The sequence below is a fragment of the Podarcis muralis genome, chromosome 5 (genome assembly GCF_964188315.1).
Source record: "Podarcis muralis chromosome 5, rPodMur119.hap1.1, whole genome shotgun sequence".
NCBI classification, from domain to species: Eukaryota; Metazoa; Chordata; class Lepidosauria; order Squamata; family Lacertidae; genus Podarcis; species Podarcis muralis.
In genome coordinates, this window is record NC_135659.1 from 71,188,684 (window position 1) to 71,204,748 (window position 16,065).

The 16,065-nt window shown below is 40.7% G+C and overlaps 1 protein-coding gene across 7 annotated transcripts in view; it reads left to right on the forward strand.

The window, feature by feature from the left end:
- The window catches only part of RALGAPB (Ral GTPase activating protein non-catalytic subunit beta), a 57,626-nt gene extending 44,033 nt beyond the window's left edge, over positions 1 to 13,593 (forward strand). For all 7 annotated transcript variants that reach the window (XM_028734815.2, XM_028734812.2, XM_028734816.2 and 4 more), the window contains 11 exons: positions 507 to 613; positions 1,433 to 1,585; positions 2,208 to 2,417; positions 3,435 to 3,593; positions 4,044 to 4,209; positions 4,750 to 4,872; positions 5,133 to 5,269; positions 5,817 to 5,925; positions 6,587 to 6,665; positions 7,146 to 7,294; positions 8,149 to 13,593. In XM_028734815.2, coding sequence (XP_028590648.2) covers positions 507 to 613; positions 1,433 to 1,585; positions 2,208 to 2,417; positions 3,435 to 3,593; positions 4,044 to 4,209; positions 4,750 to 4,872; positions 5,133 to 5,269; positions 5,817 to 5,925; positions 6,587 to 6,665; positions 7,146 to 7,294; positions 8,149 to 8,342 — 1,586 coding nt within the window. In that variant the 3' untranslated portion in view covers positions 8,343 to 13,593. The remainder of the gene's footprint in view (positions 1 to 506; positions 614 to 1,432; positions 1,586 to 2,207; positions 2,418 to 3,434; positions 3,594 to 4,043; positions 4,210 to 4,749; positions 4,873 to 5,132; positions 5,270 to 5,816; positions 5,926 to 6,586; positions 6,666 to 7,145; positions 7,295 to 8,148) is intronic.
- The last annotated feature ends 2,472 nt before the right edge of the window (positions 13,594 to 16,065 follow it).

Here is a 16,065-nt window from a genome sequence, read left to right on the forward strand (position 1 = left end):
TGAATTGGTTTGATAAAATAAGTCCACCCTTTTAGAGTTGTACTGTAGGCATTCAACCTAGTTAAACACAATTTTGGTCTGGCTTCTGGTACTTTGACTGAGTAACAGCTTCAGCTGAGCTCTTGTAGCTTGGCTTTGAACACCTGAGATGCTCAATGCAGTTTTTACTGCATCAGGTCATTTTTATTGACCACATTATTGGCCAGCTTAATCTCAACCCCTCCATCCTTTCTTTCACCTGGTCAACTAAGAGAAACTTCCCATGGTGTTTTCAGTTCCAAACTGTGGCGAAAGAGCCTTCCAATTCTTCTCGCCAGCAACGGCACATTTCTACCCACAGGGGGCAGGATTATTCTTGCAGATTTGTTTGTTCAGCTTGCATATCTGCAGACAGTAGGGCTGACCATTTTTCTTTGCTTGCTTACACATATGCACAGTTTCATGTTTAATTTCTCACTTCTGTCATATTGGGATACTTTTTCATGCGTGTGTGTTTCCTTCTTCAGATGACTTTTTCCCTTCAGTCACAATTTTGATCCGTGGGATGTCCGGAAGACACGCCTGGGCCCAACAACTTTGCCTCTTGCCTAGAGGAGCCAAGGCAAATCAAAAGGTCTTTATCAAAGCCCATAGTGAAAACTATGCATAATGTTGCCTCCAAACTGCTGTGAAATATATGCAGAGAAAGTAGTAACGCTATAGTATCCTTGATGAGTTACTAGCTTTTCCACCCTGTCGCTTTTCACACCTCTGAGGTGCCTTCTAGAAGACTGCAATATTATTCAGTCAAATGATCAGAGATGGGTAAACATGGATGCATAAATGTACAGTATGCACATGGTGTGTGTTGAATTTCTCATTTAACTCAAACATAGATTCATCATATCTAATGGTAGAAATCTACCCTTTGCATGCCTAGCTGTAGCTGGAACCATGCAGTGGGGTTTCGTTTTTGTAACTTGCATTGCTTTATCGGGAGCTCTGTGTGCCAAAAATATATCAGGCTGTGCAAAATATTGGCATTTATTGGCATTTGTGTGTAAATATCTTCAGACATGGGTGTGACGTGTTAATACATGCTCTTGTTTCCTAAAAAGATGGTAAAAGCAGTATTCTTTCTACATCTGTAGCTTTCTGTATTTTTCTTCTTTGAATTTTGTATTCAGATTTGGGATACATTCTTAGTTAAGGTCCAGGCAGACTCTACCAGTCAGATCAGGATCTCTAATTTTGGTATGGAAGAAACCATTCTGGAAGCTACTATAAGTGTTGCTTTAGTTATAACCTAAAAGTACAGCTCAGTCTAACCACACCCCCTGCCCATTCTCCAAAACTCTTTACACCTGTTTCAGCAATAAACCATTGCTTCAGAAATATCATGCAATATTTGACACATTAAGAAAATTATGACATTGTTCTGTTTCTTGAACAGATGTTTGTCCCAGAGCCTCGTCCTGCACCTAAGAATGATGTTGGACTCAAATACAGCGTGAAACACCGGCCATTTCCTGAGGAAGTGGACAAGATTCCTTTCGTGAAAGCAGACCTGAGCATTCCAGACTTGCATGAAATAGTTACAGAGGAAGTAAGAGACTTGCAATATTTTGATTTCTTACCCCCTGTGTGTTTCGCTCCACAAAACATTTTAGCCATTACCTCTCAAATAGAATGTATTTTTTCTTAGCGACTTTTACTGCTTTACCTGTACTCAGTGTTGGTGTTACTGGCCAAAAGGGTGGGAGCCTGTCACAAAGTATGCATTTCCATAGCCCCATACATCAAAATGCTCCCTGCATGCTCATCTTATAAACCCAAGTAAAGCATTTCCAGAGCAGATGCTTTTCAGGAAACTGCTGCCAAAGTGAGCTAAAATGTCCTATTGTTCTTATCCCTGTGAAGGTGAAAAGTCAGCTTGTTGCTTCTGTTAACACTTCTTGCAGCTGTTCTTTGAAATCGGGCACTGATTTAGGAGTGTCACAGTGCACGTGCTGAACAGCAGGTGTATCCATCTCTCTTAACCCAGCAGCTGAAGAACATCAGTGGTCACAGTTTTATTAGAAAGCTGGGGGGAAATTACAGCAGCTTTTTCAGGCGCTCGTTGTCAGTGCTGTTTGGCTTGGCAAACAGGTAGTACCATTTGTCATAGGCTGCTACTGCACTCAGCAATTTCTGATGTCTAAAATGAGGGTGTTAAATATATGTTTCAGCTGGAGGAGCGGCATGAGAAGCTGAGAAACGGTATGGATCAGCAAGTTCTTTATGAGAAGTCTATAGATCAGCAGATGGAGGAAGACTGGAGAAAGAAGAATTTCCCTGACCCAGTCACAGAGTGTAAGCCGCCGCCTCCTGCACAGGAGTTCCAAACAGCACGCCTTTTCCTCTCTCACTTTGGATTTCTGTCACTAGAAGCACTGAAGGTGACTGGAGGCTTCCCTTAATTGCTTCAAATGCTGCCATTATTAGAGACTATTACTGTTTAATATTGGGTCCAACCGCTTATAGCCTACATTAGAGCTGTGCAGGAAAGCAGAACAAATTTGGGTACAAATAACAAAGATGTTTGTGGCATCCTGAATATTATAAAATTGTTGGTTTTCAAGGTGCCACAAGACTCTTCGTAAGGTTTTCTTTTTCTTGCAACAGACTTAACACAGCTACTCCTCTGGATATTTATCTAAATTACTTTCAGAAAGTGTTAACCATTGTGATGCCATCAGTCTATGTGGGTGTAAGGCTGGCTATTGTATCTACATGGTTTTTTTTAAATTGAGTTTATGTGTATGGGCGGAGGGGCTCTTTTTCTTCAGATTTTAAAATTAGGTCCTTGTTTCATTGTTGTATGTAGAAGACATGTGCCTTTCATTTTTATTAATTAGTACAATTCCTTTTTTGCATCCGCACACCTCTGTATTGCTATATAATAAAGCTGTAAGGCTGTTGTCAAGTTGCAGTTAGTGTGGCTGCCAATAGATGGCCACAGCAATTCCAGCATCATGACAGAACAGATGGGAGATCAAGCAATGTGGGTGATAGATGGCACAGCAGTTTAAAGGAGGGTAAGAGGAACTTCAGAAAGCAGTTTGGCAAACTCTGAAGTGCCTTTTCCCCTTCTGTTAAACATCTCTCCCATGGCGTTTGAAGAGGGTGGGGTGCGCTTCAGAGAGCAATTTGGCAAACCATTCTCTGAATTTCCTTCCCATCCTCCTTTAAAAGGGGGTTGGGGGTGAGCAGGAAGGGGAGTGGAGGTTTGGGTGAGCTGTGAAGCGATAGACAAAGACATGTATACGAGACTACTAATGTGGGCTCTTCCTCTTGGATCTTCTTTAGCAAGCTAATTGCATTAAAAAATGTAAGTGACTGATCACAATTTATAGGTAACCACAAAAGGTGATTGTGTAGAGGTATAAAATCTACGTTGCTTTTTGTTTGGTTAGGAACCTGCTAACAGCAGACTACCTCCTCACCTGATTGCACTTGATTCTACTATACCCGGGTTTTTTGATGACATTGGCTACCTGGATTTACTACCATGTCGTCCTTTTGATACAGTTTTCATTTTCTATATGAAGGCAGGTCAGAAAACAAGCCAAGAAGTAAGTGGCATGCTTCTAATTTAAACTCTATCAAAAAGTGTATTCAAAACATAAATATATATTCTCTTGAACTAGAGGAGTAGAAGAGTGTGTCTTTCACATCACTGGACGTGTATCATCGCTGAAACCCCTTAGAACTGGGTAGCACGATGCTATGATGGCACACGGTGCATATGCAGTTTCTTTGCACTGCCTAGTCCAAGCTTTCCCCAACCTGGTACCTTCAAGATGTCTTGGACTACATTCCCATCACCATTGGTCAGGGACAATGGGAGTTCTAGAATTGTGGAATACATACTGCCCTGGGGTAGATAACCAGTTAACAAGCTGCTCCAATGTTGTTTCCTCTGCTATCTAGATGGCTTGATACTTCAGGCCAGCACTTCTAAACACCTTAAAAATGTGCATATATAGCCTTCTTAACTGCACTGCTGGCCTATTTTCTTCCAGATTTTGAAGAATGTAGAGTCTTCCAGAAATGTCCAGCCACACTTCCTAGAGTTCTTGCTCTCCCTTGGCTGGTCAGTTGATGTAGGGAAACACCCTGGATGGACGGGGCATGTCTCAACTAGCTGGTCCATTAACAGTTTCTGTGATGAGGAGGGATCTGAGCAAGGTAAGAGGTGTTTGTGGAGGTTTCTGTCTGCTTTAATATTTTGTATCACCTTAGTGTTCTAGAGAGGGATAAAGGCAGAAGGTGCCTTCTTCCCCCTCTACCCCAAGACCTGGTAGATTGCATGCTCCTCCAGAAGACCACTGCAGATCTGCATTGGATTTGGAGAAGGGGTGACTGCATATTCACCACTATCATCCCATTGTGATTTGGGAAGAAGGAGGTTAAGCACTGCCCCTTGTTCTTAGGACGCTTCCTTATGCATAGTTTTAGAAGGGGTGGGCCAGAGAGCTGTTCTTATACTGCTTTTCTCACTGCTGAGATTAGTATCCCCAGATCTTCTGGTGCAGCAGCAAGTGGTATGCAGAGAAGTGCCTGCAAGGATCTCTCCATATTCATCTGTGGAACAGATTCATGAAAGGTTTGGGGTGGGTGTCCTAGAAAGTAGAATAAGTTGTAAAATGGGGGGGGGAGATGACAAAGTTCATAACGAGACTGGAAGACCTTCCCTTTAACCCCATCTTTTATTTGCTTTGTTCTCAGATGAAATAATTCCTTCAGAAGACATTGGGGCAAGTATCTTCAATGGGCAAAAGAAAGCACTATATTATGCAGATGCTCTTACAGAAATAGCTTTTGTGGTTCCCTCACCTGTGGAGTCCTTAAGTAAGTGTTCTCTGTGTGTATCTGTTGATTCCGTAGCTAATTCCAAAGAGATTTCCTCAGTTGTGTCACAAGTGTATCAAATATTTGCAAAAGAAATGGGTGTGCATTGAAAATTCTAGCTTTGTATCCAATGTTGCACCAAGGAGTTCTCCTGGCGCAATGAGTGTTTGCTTTCCTCTCTTCCCCCTGTGTATTTGTTACATCTGAAGTGTAATTGCCACTCATGTGTTTGTGCCTAACTTCTCCCTTTTGGCTTTCAGCTGATTCCTTGGAAAGCAATGCTTCAGACCAGGAAAGTGACTCCAATATGGATCTTCTGCCTGGAATACTAAAGCAGCCTGCACTGACACTTGAGCTCTTCCCCAATCATACAGACAATCTCAGTTCTTCGCAGAGGGCAAGTTTATGCAACACTGACCAACTGAAGTGTATTTGATATGCAAGTGATAGTCTTAAAGTCGAATAGCCTCTTCCTGTATTAAACAATATGAACTGTTTCATGATACACTAAATAATACTTGCAAAAAAAAGTTAATTCAGAAATAGAATAATTTAGTAGGAGCGAGCTTCCCATTTTATAGTAATTAAGGTCCTGTCTTCCCCTTGGGTTGTGTTGGGTTCCTTTTTTTAGGACTATCACAGTTATCAGACGCTTAAAGTACAGTATTTTGTACCTGAGGAAATTTTCCCCAGCAAGTGACTCCGTTGCCATGGTGCATCAGAAACAAATCAAAGGGAATTAAAATTATTGGAGATGTTTAGGCCTCAGCCTGACAAGAGTACAATATTTATTGTCTTTTTAATGAAGTGTTCACAATAGGTTGTATGCATTATACTTATTTTTCCCGAAACTTATGAAAAGGACAGTCTGAATTGCACACCTGTAGCTTTGATTATTTGGTGACTGTCTTCTTTTTTTTCTTTTTCTTTTGTATTTTCAACAGCTCAGTCCAACTTCCAGATGCAAGAGGTTACCGCATGGTCGGGCTGTTCCACCAATGGGACCTGAAACCAAGGTGTATGTGGTCTGGGTTGAACGTTATGATGATATAGGTGGGTGAATCTTAGGCTTTTATTATGGAGTTTGCATGAGCAGGCGGGAGCTGACATAAAAGCCTTAGGTTTCTACTCACCCCCTTCCCTTCTTCTCCTCCTGGCTGGGAGAAGGACTCTACTAGTGTTTACACTTGGTAACCCGAGCTCAGCATTCTGTGCCTGCCACAGATTGTGGTTTAAAACAGCCCTTGTCAGTTTCTAAGCAAACCATCTTCATAACCCAGGCCCCCATGTCCAGTTCTTGTTTTATTAATTTGCTTGTTTCAGCCATTTGTCGGTAGTATAGAAAGTGTTTTACTTAAGATTATTACAAGAAGCATTGGTTTTAAAAATATAAAATGGAAAGAAAACCCAACTTGTTTATTTAGAAGAAGCTGGTTCTGCTTCTTCTTGCTCCTCTTGGGGGCAAACTGGTTCTGCAGCGATCCCCGTGGTGGCATTTGGAGGAGGGCTGGGCTGCTGTGGCAGCTGGATGGTGACAATTCCTCAAGCTCCTTCTTTCTCCACTCTGCTCAGGAAACGATGGTCCTTCAGAACAATTCTAGTTACATGTTTTTAAATACCAGTCACTTAACATGATTTGGTTTCTCATTTTGTACTATCTCTTACAGCTTGAAAAGGGAATATTTAATCTATCGTGGATATGTTTATCTTGCAGAGAACTTCCCTCTCTCCGACTTGGTTTCAGAGACCAGCACTGGAGTGGAAACTACAACAAACAGCAGCACTTCGTTAAGGTATGGACCGAATTTATCCGCATTTCCACCTCTGCCATTTGCATAGAAGTTAATTCAGGTTAATGCACTGCTTCCTGCTATTTCTTTCACTCTTGGAAGTACTCTGCTCACATGCAAGCTGGGTGTTGAGTGTTTATGGATTTTAGTCCCAGCAGCTCTTAGAAAGATGTGTTGGCACTTGAGAAATGTTGCAGAAATTCACGAGTCCAAAGGGTGTGGTTACATGGTCCTTCCCCTTCTTTCAAACACGTATTTTGGGCCCAGAAAACTGTCAGTCTGATGCCTTATATTCCTCCTATCACGCAATATTTTTATGGCATTGCCCAGATTTTGTTCCTTTAAGTAGCATTCAAGGTGTACCCAATTCCTACACTTTTCTGTATTTTTCAAGTTTTTATTTAATTTTGAAAAAATGTTGGCTGGCCCAGCTGTTTCCATTTTGAAATGTTTGCTTACATTGGTAACATTTATGTGTTTAAGGTCCGCCACTCCTGAAAAAGAGGTTCCAGTGATTTTCATCCACCCCCTAAATACTGGATTGTTCAGGGTTAAAGTGCAAGGAGCTACTGGGAAATTCAACATGGTCATCCCACTGGTGGATGGAATGATAGTAAGCAGGAGAGCATTAGGTAGGTGCTTTTAATTAACATTGGATGATTAAGCAACACTGACACTAAACCCTACATATATTAAGTAAAATAGAAACATCACCACCCGACCCCACCCCCCATCTCCCCCCCCCCCAACCTCTTTCCCCCTTTTCTTCCTAATGTCTCAACAAATGAAACTGATTTGTAAAAATGTTACATGGTAAAAATATGAGAGAGAGAGAGACATTACACATACTTTTGTAAATCAAGAAAATCTTCAATAAAAATGCATTTAAAACAACAAAAACAAAACAGAGCTCCCCTTGGAGTAAGGGAGGAATAATGATAAAAAAACATTGGGTGATTAACATAACTCGCCTCTTTGGGGCTATGAGTGCAATTTAATAATGCTATCCCTTGCCACATCAGCACCAGGCTACTTCTGATGTTGCAAATTGTTCTGCCTGGAAAGAAAAATGCCCCCATTTCGCCTTTTCCAGTGAAGGAGATAACCTGGAGTGCTTGGTTGGGATTCTCAGCAACAGTAGCCATATCGAAAGGCATCGGTTTGTGGGTGGCTGAATGAATGACAAACGTTCAGATACTGTGTTCATATACCATCTTTCATCTTGTTGGGGAAGGTGTTTTCCAAGAAGGCAGGGAACTGGCCTTTTCATACTAAGGCAGAGTAGCACTTACGTTTCAAGACAGTCTCTTCGGCCAGATTTATTCCTAAGTAAAGTTGACAAGTATGAGAAGATTCCAAACCTCACAAGTGTCGCTGACTTGAGGATGCAAAAAACACTTTTTCCTTTTAGCCTCAGAAAGTCCTAAAAATAACTTTCCTGGGGGAAGAAGTAAGCAGCATTAACATGTTCTTTTTTCCATTTAAGGCTTCTTAGTGAGACAGACAGTAATAAATATTTGTCGAAGAAAACGGCTGGAAAGTGACTCGTACAATCCTCCACATGTCCGTCGAAAACAGAAAATAGCTGACATTGTCAATAAATACAGGAACAAACAGCTGGAGCCAGAGTTTTATACCTCTCTTTTCCAGGAGGCTGGGCTCAAAAACTGCAATCCTTAGACCAATATCCTCCCTGAACAATTAGATCAGAGCTTGGTGTCTACGGTAATGGGGGGGGGGGGACCCTTCCCCACCCTGCAAGTCCTGTATAAAGAAACCACAACCTGAGCATGACTTCTGCTTCTGCTGCAAGGAAGAAATGAGGACACAATATAGGCACTTTCCCTGAAAACCAGCTTCACTCCATCAGCTGCTGCAGAGGGACAAACTTTCACCATCAGTCACTATTTAGTAATATATAGTGGATGTGTAGTAGAGAGAGGGGGGTTAACTGCACTTCTCATAGCTTTCTCTGTTGACATAAAATGCCAGATTCTGAACTAGCACCTGAAGTTTGATACTTGGCTTCATAGCAGGTTGGGTTCAGGTGCATTTTTTTCCAGACAGAGACCATGAAATTGCAATAAATTATTGTGCTATATCTTGTTTGGTTTGCTTTCCCACCTGCAAGCAGGCATATTTATTTATTTTTAGCTCCACTCAGAGGCTCTATTTCTGATTCTCCTCCTCTAGATCCAAGATGCATGTACCCATGGGTCCGTTGCTCAAAGTTTCTTTACCTTTGTAGGTTGCAAGCACCCTCTACCTACTGCTGGCCAGTCCAGGATAAAAGCTCTGGGGTATTGGTGAGGGATGGGGAAGCAAAGAAGGCTGGCTCTTTGAGCTAAGGATGGTCCATTTAAGTCAGCTTTGAGACAAAGAAAAGCCTGTATAGTGGTTCATCCCAATTGTATTTATGACCAGTACATAATTTCACCTGTATCTTATGAATGCTAAAAATGTGATTTCTCATCTGACCAGTCCACCCTTATAGAAAGAAGTGAAATCCTTGTCCTGGAAAAGGTGCAATCAGAATGTATGTCCATCTCTGCATGTAAGAACTAGTTACAACCACCCTATTGTGAAATCTGATTTCTGAATTGCAAATGTTCTTTACAGAAAGGGATAGATGCTTCTTTTCATGTCCCACAGTTCGTTCATTCATTTTACTGAAAGAGGTGGGTTTCTTTTTTTAAAAAAGGAATTATTCAAACCTTGGCACACTATAGCTGTCCAATGTCATTGGAAGTGAAGACCCATGCAAGTTAAATGTAAGGTCATTAAAAAGTGTACTAGAAATTATCTGATAATTGTTACAAGTGTTTGAAATTAAATGGTTTCATCCTTGCTTTGCACTGATATCAGTCTGGAACCATATATTACATGCATGGCTTCTGCCAAAAACAACCGGCAATATTCTCCCCACCCTTAACACCTAGTAATACAAAGTCATGTGGCTTCAAATTTTCCTGGTGTTCCTCCACTTCATTGGCTAATGTGTGCTGTATTACTGGATGTTACTGGAGAGGAAAGAAATAGCTACCCTGTGCAGATTTAAAAAATAAATTATTAGATCACTTGGTTTTCTTCTGCTTGATACTTGGATGCAAGGCAGGGTACCATTTTCTTAATAAAACCTTTATTGAAGCTGATAAAACCTTTTAAAAAATTACCTGCACATTTTATAAATGGAGGCCGTGTTTTCCAAAAGGGAATCCAGAAAATAATGCTTTGTGCAAGAACTTTCTGGATAGCTATTAAAAAAAAGTCAAATTGCATTTTCAGAAATAAATAAGAGATACAAACCTAGTCCACATTTATTTGGAAACAAGTCCTACTGATTTGAACATATTTGATTCCTAGTAGGCATATAGTATGATATTTAAGCAAGAATTAAGTTCCTAAGTTCCCAACACGGTTTACGTTTGATGTTTTTTTATGGTTCTCTTCTCTTTTTTTACCATCAGCCTTGCAGATTAGCATGCTTTGCTTTACTATTGCCTAGGAAGTTGCTGGAACGCGTTCAAGGATAAAATGTGAAGAATAACTATTTAGAAGCAAACACTCCCAAGATCAAGATGATTCACTTCATAGCAGCCCCTTAGTATTTAAGATTCATCATTGGGGAACCAGTATAATATCCTTACAAGTCTTAACCTAGTACTGAAACAAGGCTGAGAAATTCTAGAGCAAAATTAACTCTTGATTCTTCAGAAGCATATATAATATTAATAATAATGCAAGTGGCTTACAATTGACAATACCATTTTTGTTTTGCTTTAATTTGTTCATTTTTGCTTATGGAACACATGGCCAGTAGTCTTCTGAAGCAAGTGAACTACTCTCCCAGTGTTAGTGAAACACAAGTTGGTGGGCCTTTTCAGTGTCTAAAATTAATATGGTCTGTTCAGTTTCTGTGCCCAGGTGGGCCCACAGCATAGAATGTACATGCCAGCCCTTTTGCTTTTAAATACAGCATTGGAATATCCTTTGAAAAACAGTTGACTTCCACTTGTCTATTTATTTATTTTTTAAATACCCAGTGTTCCCAGTATGCATAGCATGGAACTTTGAAAACTTTTACCTGTAACTGATGTGTTAGCCATAAAAGACATAGACATGACAGCTTTCGTTTAGTTAAAACGTTTACCTTTCTCAATGTTGCTATGCAATCTGATACTTGAGGGCAGGAAGCAAACTGTCCATTAATAGAACGTGCAAAAGTAAGTTATATTTTGACTCTTTGAGATCCTGAAGAAAAGCTCTTTTGAAACTGGCCTACAGCAGCAGTATTCCCCTATATCTTTTGGTGTAGTTGAATTATGACAAAGAAAGCAGAGTGGCAAGGTCTGGAGCAATTGGCGAAGGGCTTAGCAAAAAGAAACTTGGTCGCTTTTGATGGATTTCCAGTGAGGCTATGTGTGTTAAAGCTAATCTTTGAGGCAGTACTTGCTTCATAACGGTTATAGCAAAAATATTTTATTACACAGCACTCCTCTGAGAGGTGTACTTTTTGTTCATAAAAGCTGCCAGGGTGGTCATTTAAAAACCCTAAAGAGCTTCCTGGTTTCTTAGGGAAGATTAAACAATGGAACCTGCTGCTTACATTGAATTAGCATGCTAGCATCTTGTCAGCTTGTGGTGTGGGTCCACATATGAAAAATAAGGGCGCATCATAAAATCACTCTCAAAGTCTGGCATGTTTAGCTGTCCTGCTTAATTGATGCACAGATTGGAACAGCAAATAGCACTGCTAGTGGGGATGCAGGTTGTTCTGATACTTGCATAGCAGTTACTTAGTACTGAACATTTGCCAGTATTAACCTAGTGCACGAACACTAAACTTGAACCCTCTTAGATCTAGATGTTCTGATCTAGATGATGATCAGTCACATTTAGTCCATGGATTAAATGGCACAACCAATGCTTGCGTACCACAAGAGCCGTGTAATAAAAGGTTGAGCAGTTGGGCGACTGCATATAGAAATCAATGGTTTGAACCATGTACGTACTTTGGGTGAAGCCATTAGTTTGTTTTAACTAATGACCTGCCCAAACCATCCTGTTGAGTTACACAGACAGGACAGAAATGTATTAAATCTACAACAGCTTTTGAACTGGGTTAGAGGCATGGCCCAGTTTGGTGTTCAAGAGTTTAAATAATTTGCTTTTAATTACAGCCTCTCATGTTGAAAAACCTTCTGTTTAGTAAAAGAAATTTCAGTTTGTTAAACTCTGCTGTGAAAATAAGGGTTGTATGCTTGTAAAGGTCCCCCCTCCCCCAGGAACTCCTTTCTATTAAGCCAGTGTATTCTTGCCCCCAGGAATTTACTTCTCCAAAATTTATAATTTGCTTGATGCAGCCTTAACTTAGCCTGCATTTTGTTTTATTTTTTAAAAAAACCCTGCTCTTGAGCAGACATGCTGCCCTGAATCCACATTTGTGTTATACTTACTTTTTCTTCCATTGGGTACTTAACACCACACAAGTGGACTTGAAGTTGTGGCCTAAATCTGCATGCAGGAATTCTTTTGATTCTGTTAATAAAAATACTATGGAGGGAAATAACAGCAGTGATTTCTCCAAACAGCACTGAGCAATTAATGGAAATGTGTAAGGGCTCACTTTCGCTGTGTTATCCCAAATGTGTGTGATGTGGTCCTTTGGTACAGATGCTGGTTGTCTGTTTTTGTATGTGTGTAAATGAGAAGGCTTCCAAGTGCACTGATAGCTTCCTGTCCCCTGTGCAGAACTATTGACTGACCAATTAACTGCAATACAATGTTCTGTCTAGAGCTCTCTAAACATGACTGCCTTTGAAAAATTGGTTCTTTTTAGGTCAGGTTGAGGCATCAGGCTTGTAAAACTCAATATAACATTTAAATTTCCAACTTTTGTTTTGGATACCATTGCACAGGATAATCAAAAGAATCGAAGTTTGTAGACCAGGCTTGGTTCTTAACATTTAGGTTGCTTGTTTCCTATTACCGTTTCCTTTGGGTATCTTAACTACCATGTATTATTTGTTTTCACTCTGGTCTCTTGAAGAGATAAAATATTAGGGCTGCAGTATTTACCACATAAACACATACAAGGGTTGTACTCAAGTCCTCTTAATAAAGCATCATACACTTGGAAGTTAGTCATCTCCACAACAATTTCAAATCAAAAATGTCAGTTTTAGTACCTTTTTGATAGTTTCCATTTAAGAAATATAAAGCACCTTTAAGCTGGTCCTTCAAATATATTTTAAATGTAAAGAAAAAAAAAATCAAATGGGGAGGGAGCTGAGTGGAATCATGTCTGAAAGAGTAGCTATTTTGTATGGAGAGCAGCTATAGAAAACGCAGCTTGCTTCAGGTCCTCAGTACCAGCCCTATTTTCTTCAGTGGGTCATAAGCTGTTAGGAGTGCCTTGAGGATTGGACTGCCCATTATCTGTAGCCGCTTCCCAGGAGGGAAGTATACAATTGTCATGCAGTGTTCATAATATTTAGCCCAGGTGGATTATAGAACTATAATTCAACATGAATAGTGAACAGAAGTACCACACGGTGATAGTTACACAATTGATAGAGTGCATCTTTGAAAGACAACTGGGTTTTTGCAGGAGTACTTGGAAGGAGATGGCTAGATACCATGTGCTTAATCATGTACAATTGTGTATAAAGTTCTGTATGTTGCCAAGACATGATCTTTTTGTTCTAATTGTATTTTCTGTAAATATTCCTACCACTAAGTTGTAAAGGCAGACTGTAAATACGAAGATGTGAAGCTATGTTCCTCTGTCTCTAGTACTTTATCTCTTGTTTAGGGAAGGCACAAAGGCTTGTTTGTATTTATGCCAACTCTTTGTCTAGAAGAAACACATCAGATCTTGAATGTAACACAATTAGTCAAATAAATTTTAAAGATTATTCTTATGTATGAAGCTGATGGTCTTCGGTGTGTGAGCTCCTTCTCCTGTTATCCTTCATATACAAATGAGAATGGGGAATTGCTTAGTGTCTACGGTGCTTCCAGGTGTTGCTGTTGGCACCAATGGCAGTAGCATAGAAATTATGGAAGACAAAGATATTTCATTTGGGAATTTAAACTTCCTATCCCTTTTTTTTAATATGATACAAGAACATAGGGAAGACTTCAATGCCACTCTTCTGATCATCCTGTCGGCACAAGCAATTCTGCTTGCCACATGGGACAACGCCCACACTCTTCCCCCCCCCCCAATTGTTCTCAAGCTTTTCCTGACCTTCCAGAATGGATTTGGGTGAGGTGGGAGAGGCAGAGGAGGAGGAGAAGCCCTCTTGCACTCTCAGGAGCCCTTGTGCTGGCTTCTGGTAGCACATTGAGTTAGATGAATCTGGGCCAACAGAGCCCTGCTTGCTCAACTACTCTCGCATTCTGTTCTCAGATCGGTCAACCAGATAACAATTTCTGTCCTGTCTGTGCTCATAATAATATCCTATTATATGGTAGAGTTACATTAGTAATCTCTTTTTAAAAACCTAAAAAGGAAGGTGTGTGCTGTCCCCTTAATAGGGCTGAGGCAGGAAGCTAGGTATTATCTAAGAAGTGATTTCACAGCAAAGACAAGATTCACAACAGGGACTTCCTCATTCATATTAGATGTTGCAACATAGGAAACTGCCTTATGCAGAGACAAACCATTTGGTCCATCTAGCTCAGGCATCTCCAACCTTCAGCCCTCCAGATGTTTTGGACTACAATTCCCATCATCCCTGACCACTGGTCCTGTTAGCTAGGGATCATGGGAGTTGTAGGCCAATACCTCTGGAGGGCCGCAGGTTGGGGATTCCTGTTCTAGCTCATAACTGTCTACAGTAGCAGCTCTCCAGAGTTTCAGAAAGGAGGCTTTGCTGGCCCTGCCCGGAGATACCCATGACTAGACCTGAGTCCTGAGTGCAAGGCATATGTGATGCCCACTGAGCTAAGGCAGTGATTCTCCATCCTTTGAAACCATCTGGACCAGCACCAATTTACTCCATGAACATGTGGGTTTGTACGACTGATGTGCTATCCCTTGCAAAATGCTGCTGCTGGAGTTGCCCTAAATCACTATAAATCTGTGAATAATCTGATCACAGCTCATGGATAATGCAGATCTTGAAAATCTCTCAAAATAGAAATTGGGAGATGAGAAAAGTTTGTGGCAGTCCCACTTTGTTAAATTATCACTAATAATGCAGGGATGGTTTACAAGGAAGCTTAAGTGTACAGACACCTTTTTATTTTTACGGTTTTCAAGCTAATTGCTCTCAGAAGTGCAAATCAATGTAGCTCACAGTCTATCACATAACAGAGCTGAATACAGCTTCTCATTTCTAAAAGCACAACTGCAATGTTCTCAGAAATCTCTAAATAAAGCAGCTTCACCTTCCATCTAAGTAGCTCAGCCTTGGTCCTATAGTTTGCTTGCATGACATGGAGGGCTCTTGCAAGCATTTATGGACCAAAGAAGCCACATCTATATATTTTTTTCTTGTAAAAGTATACACATTCAACTTCAGTGGGGCATTTCCCTCTCCTTAAATGCACCTCAAGGCTCCTATTTTCCAAGATCTGGATTTGACTTTGTATTCATACTGCGCCACCAAAATGCTCACCACTGTGGTTGGCTTTCCCGAAAAAGAACCACATGCACAAGCAACAACTAATGAACAGCCCCAACATGGGAGGTCATGCACAAGTCAGGAGGAACATGTGCAGAACATGTTACAGAGCCTGTTTGGTTGTACAAAGCAACATCGAATTGTTAAAACGTCTTGGCTGCTGTTGGCAGGTAGTATTGTACATTTGGTTTAGAGGTACGAGATGAAGTCCCGCCATATGGCACTAAATGATTGTGGTTTTTCCTTGCCTTGCATCATATGTATTCACCTTTAGATCACTCTTTTCTTCTTCTTTTTTAATATTTTATTAAGGATTTTCTTGTTTTACAGAAGTGTACCTTTAGATCACTCTTAAGGTCAACGTCACCCATTCCATACACTGGAAAAGCTACAGGTAAGAAAGGGTTCAGCCTCTTGATGTCAATGTCCATGTCTCATTCCCCCCTCCCCGGCTGGCTTCCACAGCCGCTATTCCAGATTGTTGCTGCTTCAATGGATCTTCCCCTTTCCTTTCCTAGCCCCTCTATCTTTTATGTTGCTGCACATATGCGCACAGCTTAAATCATGGCAATTAAATGCCCATTAAATGCAGCAGCCGCAGCAGCAGCACAACACAGAGAAGGAGTGTTATAATGGTGATATGAATTCAAGAGCTTTGTCAAAAAGAGTATGGCTGTGCTGCTTGAATCCATAGATCTCACATGCCTGGCCATCTGTACATTTGTGTTCCAAGTGTTTTTCCTCATGCAAGCCAGGTGCCTTAAATATGG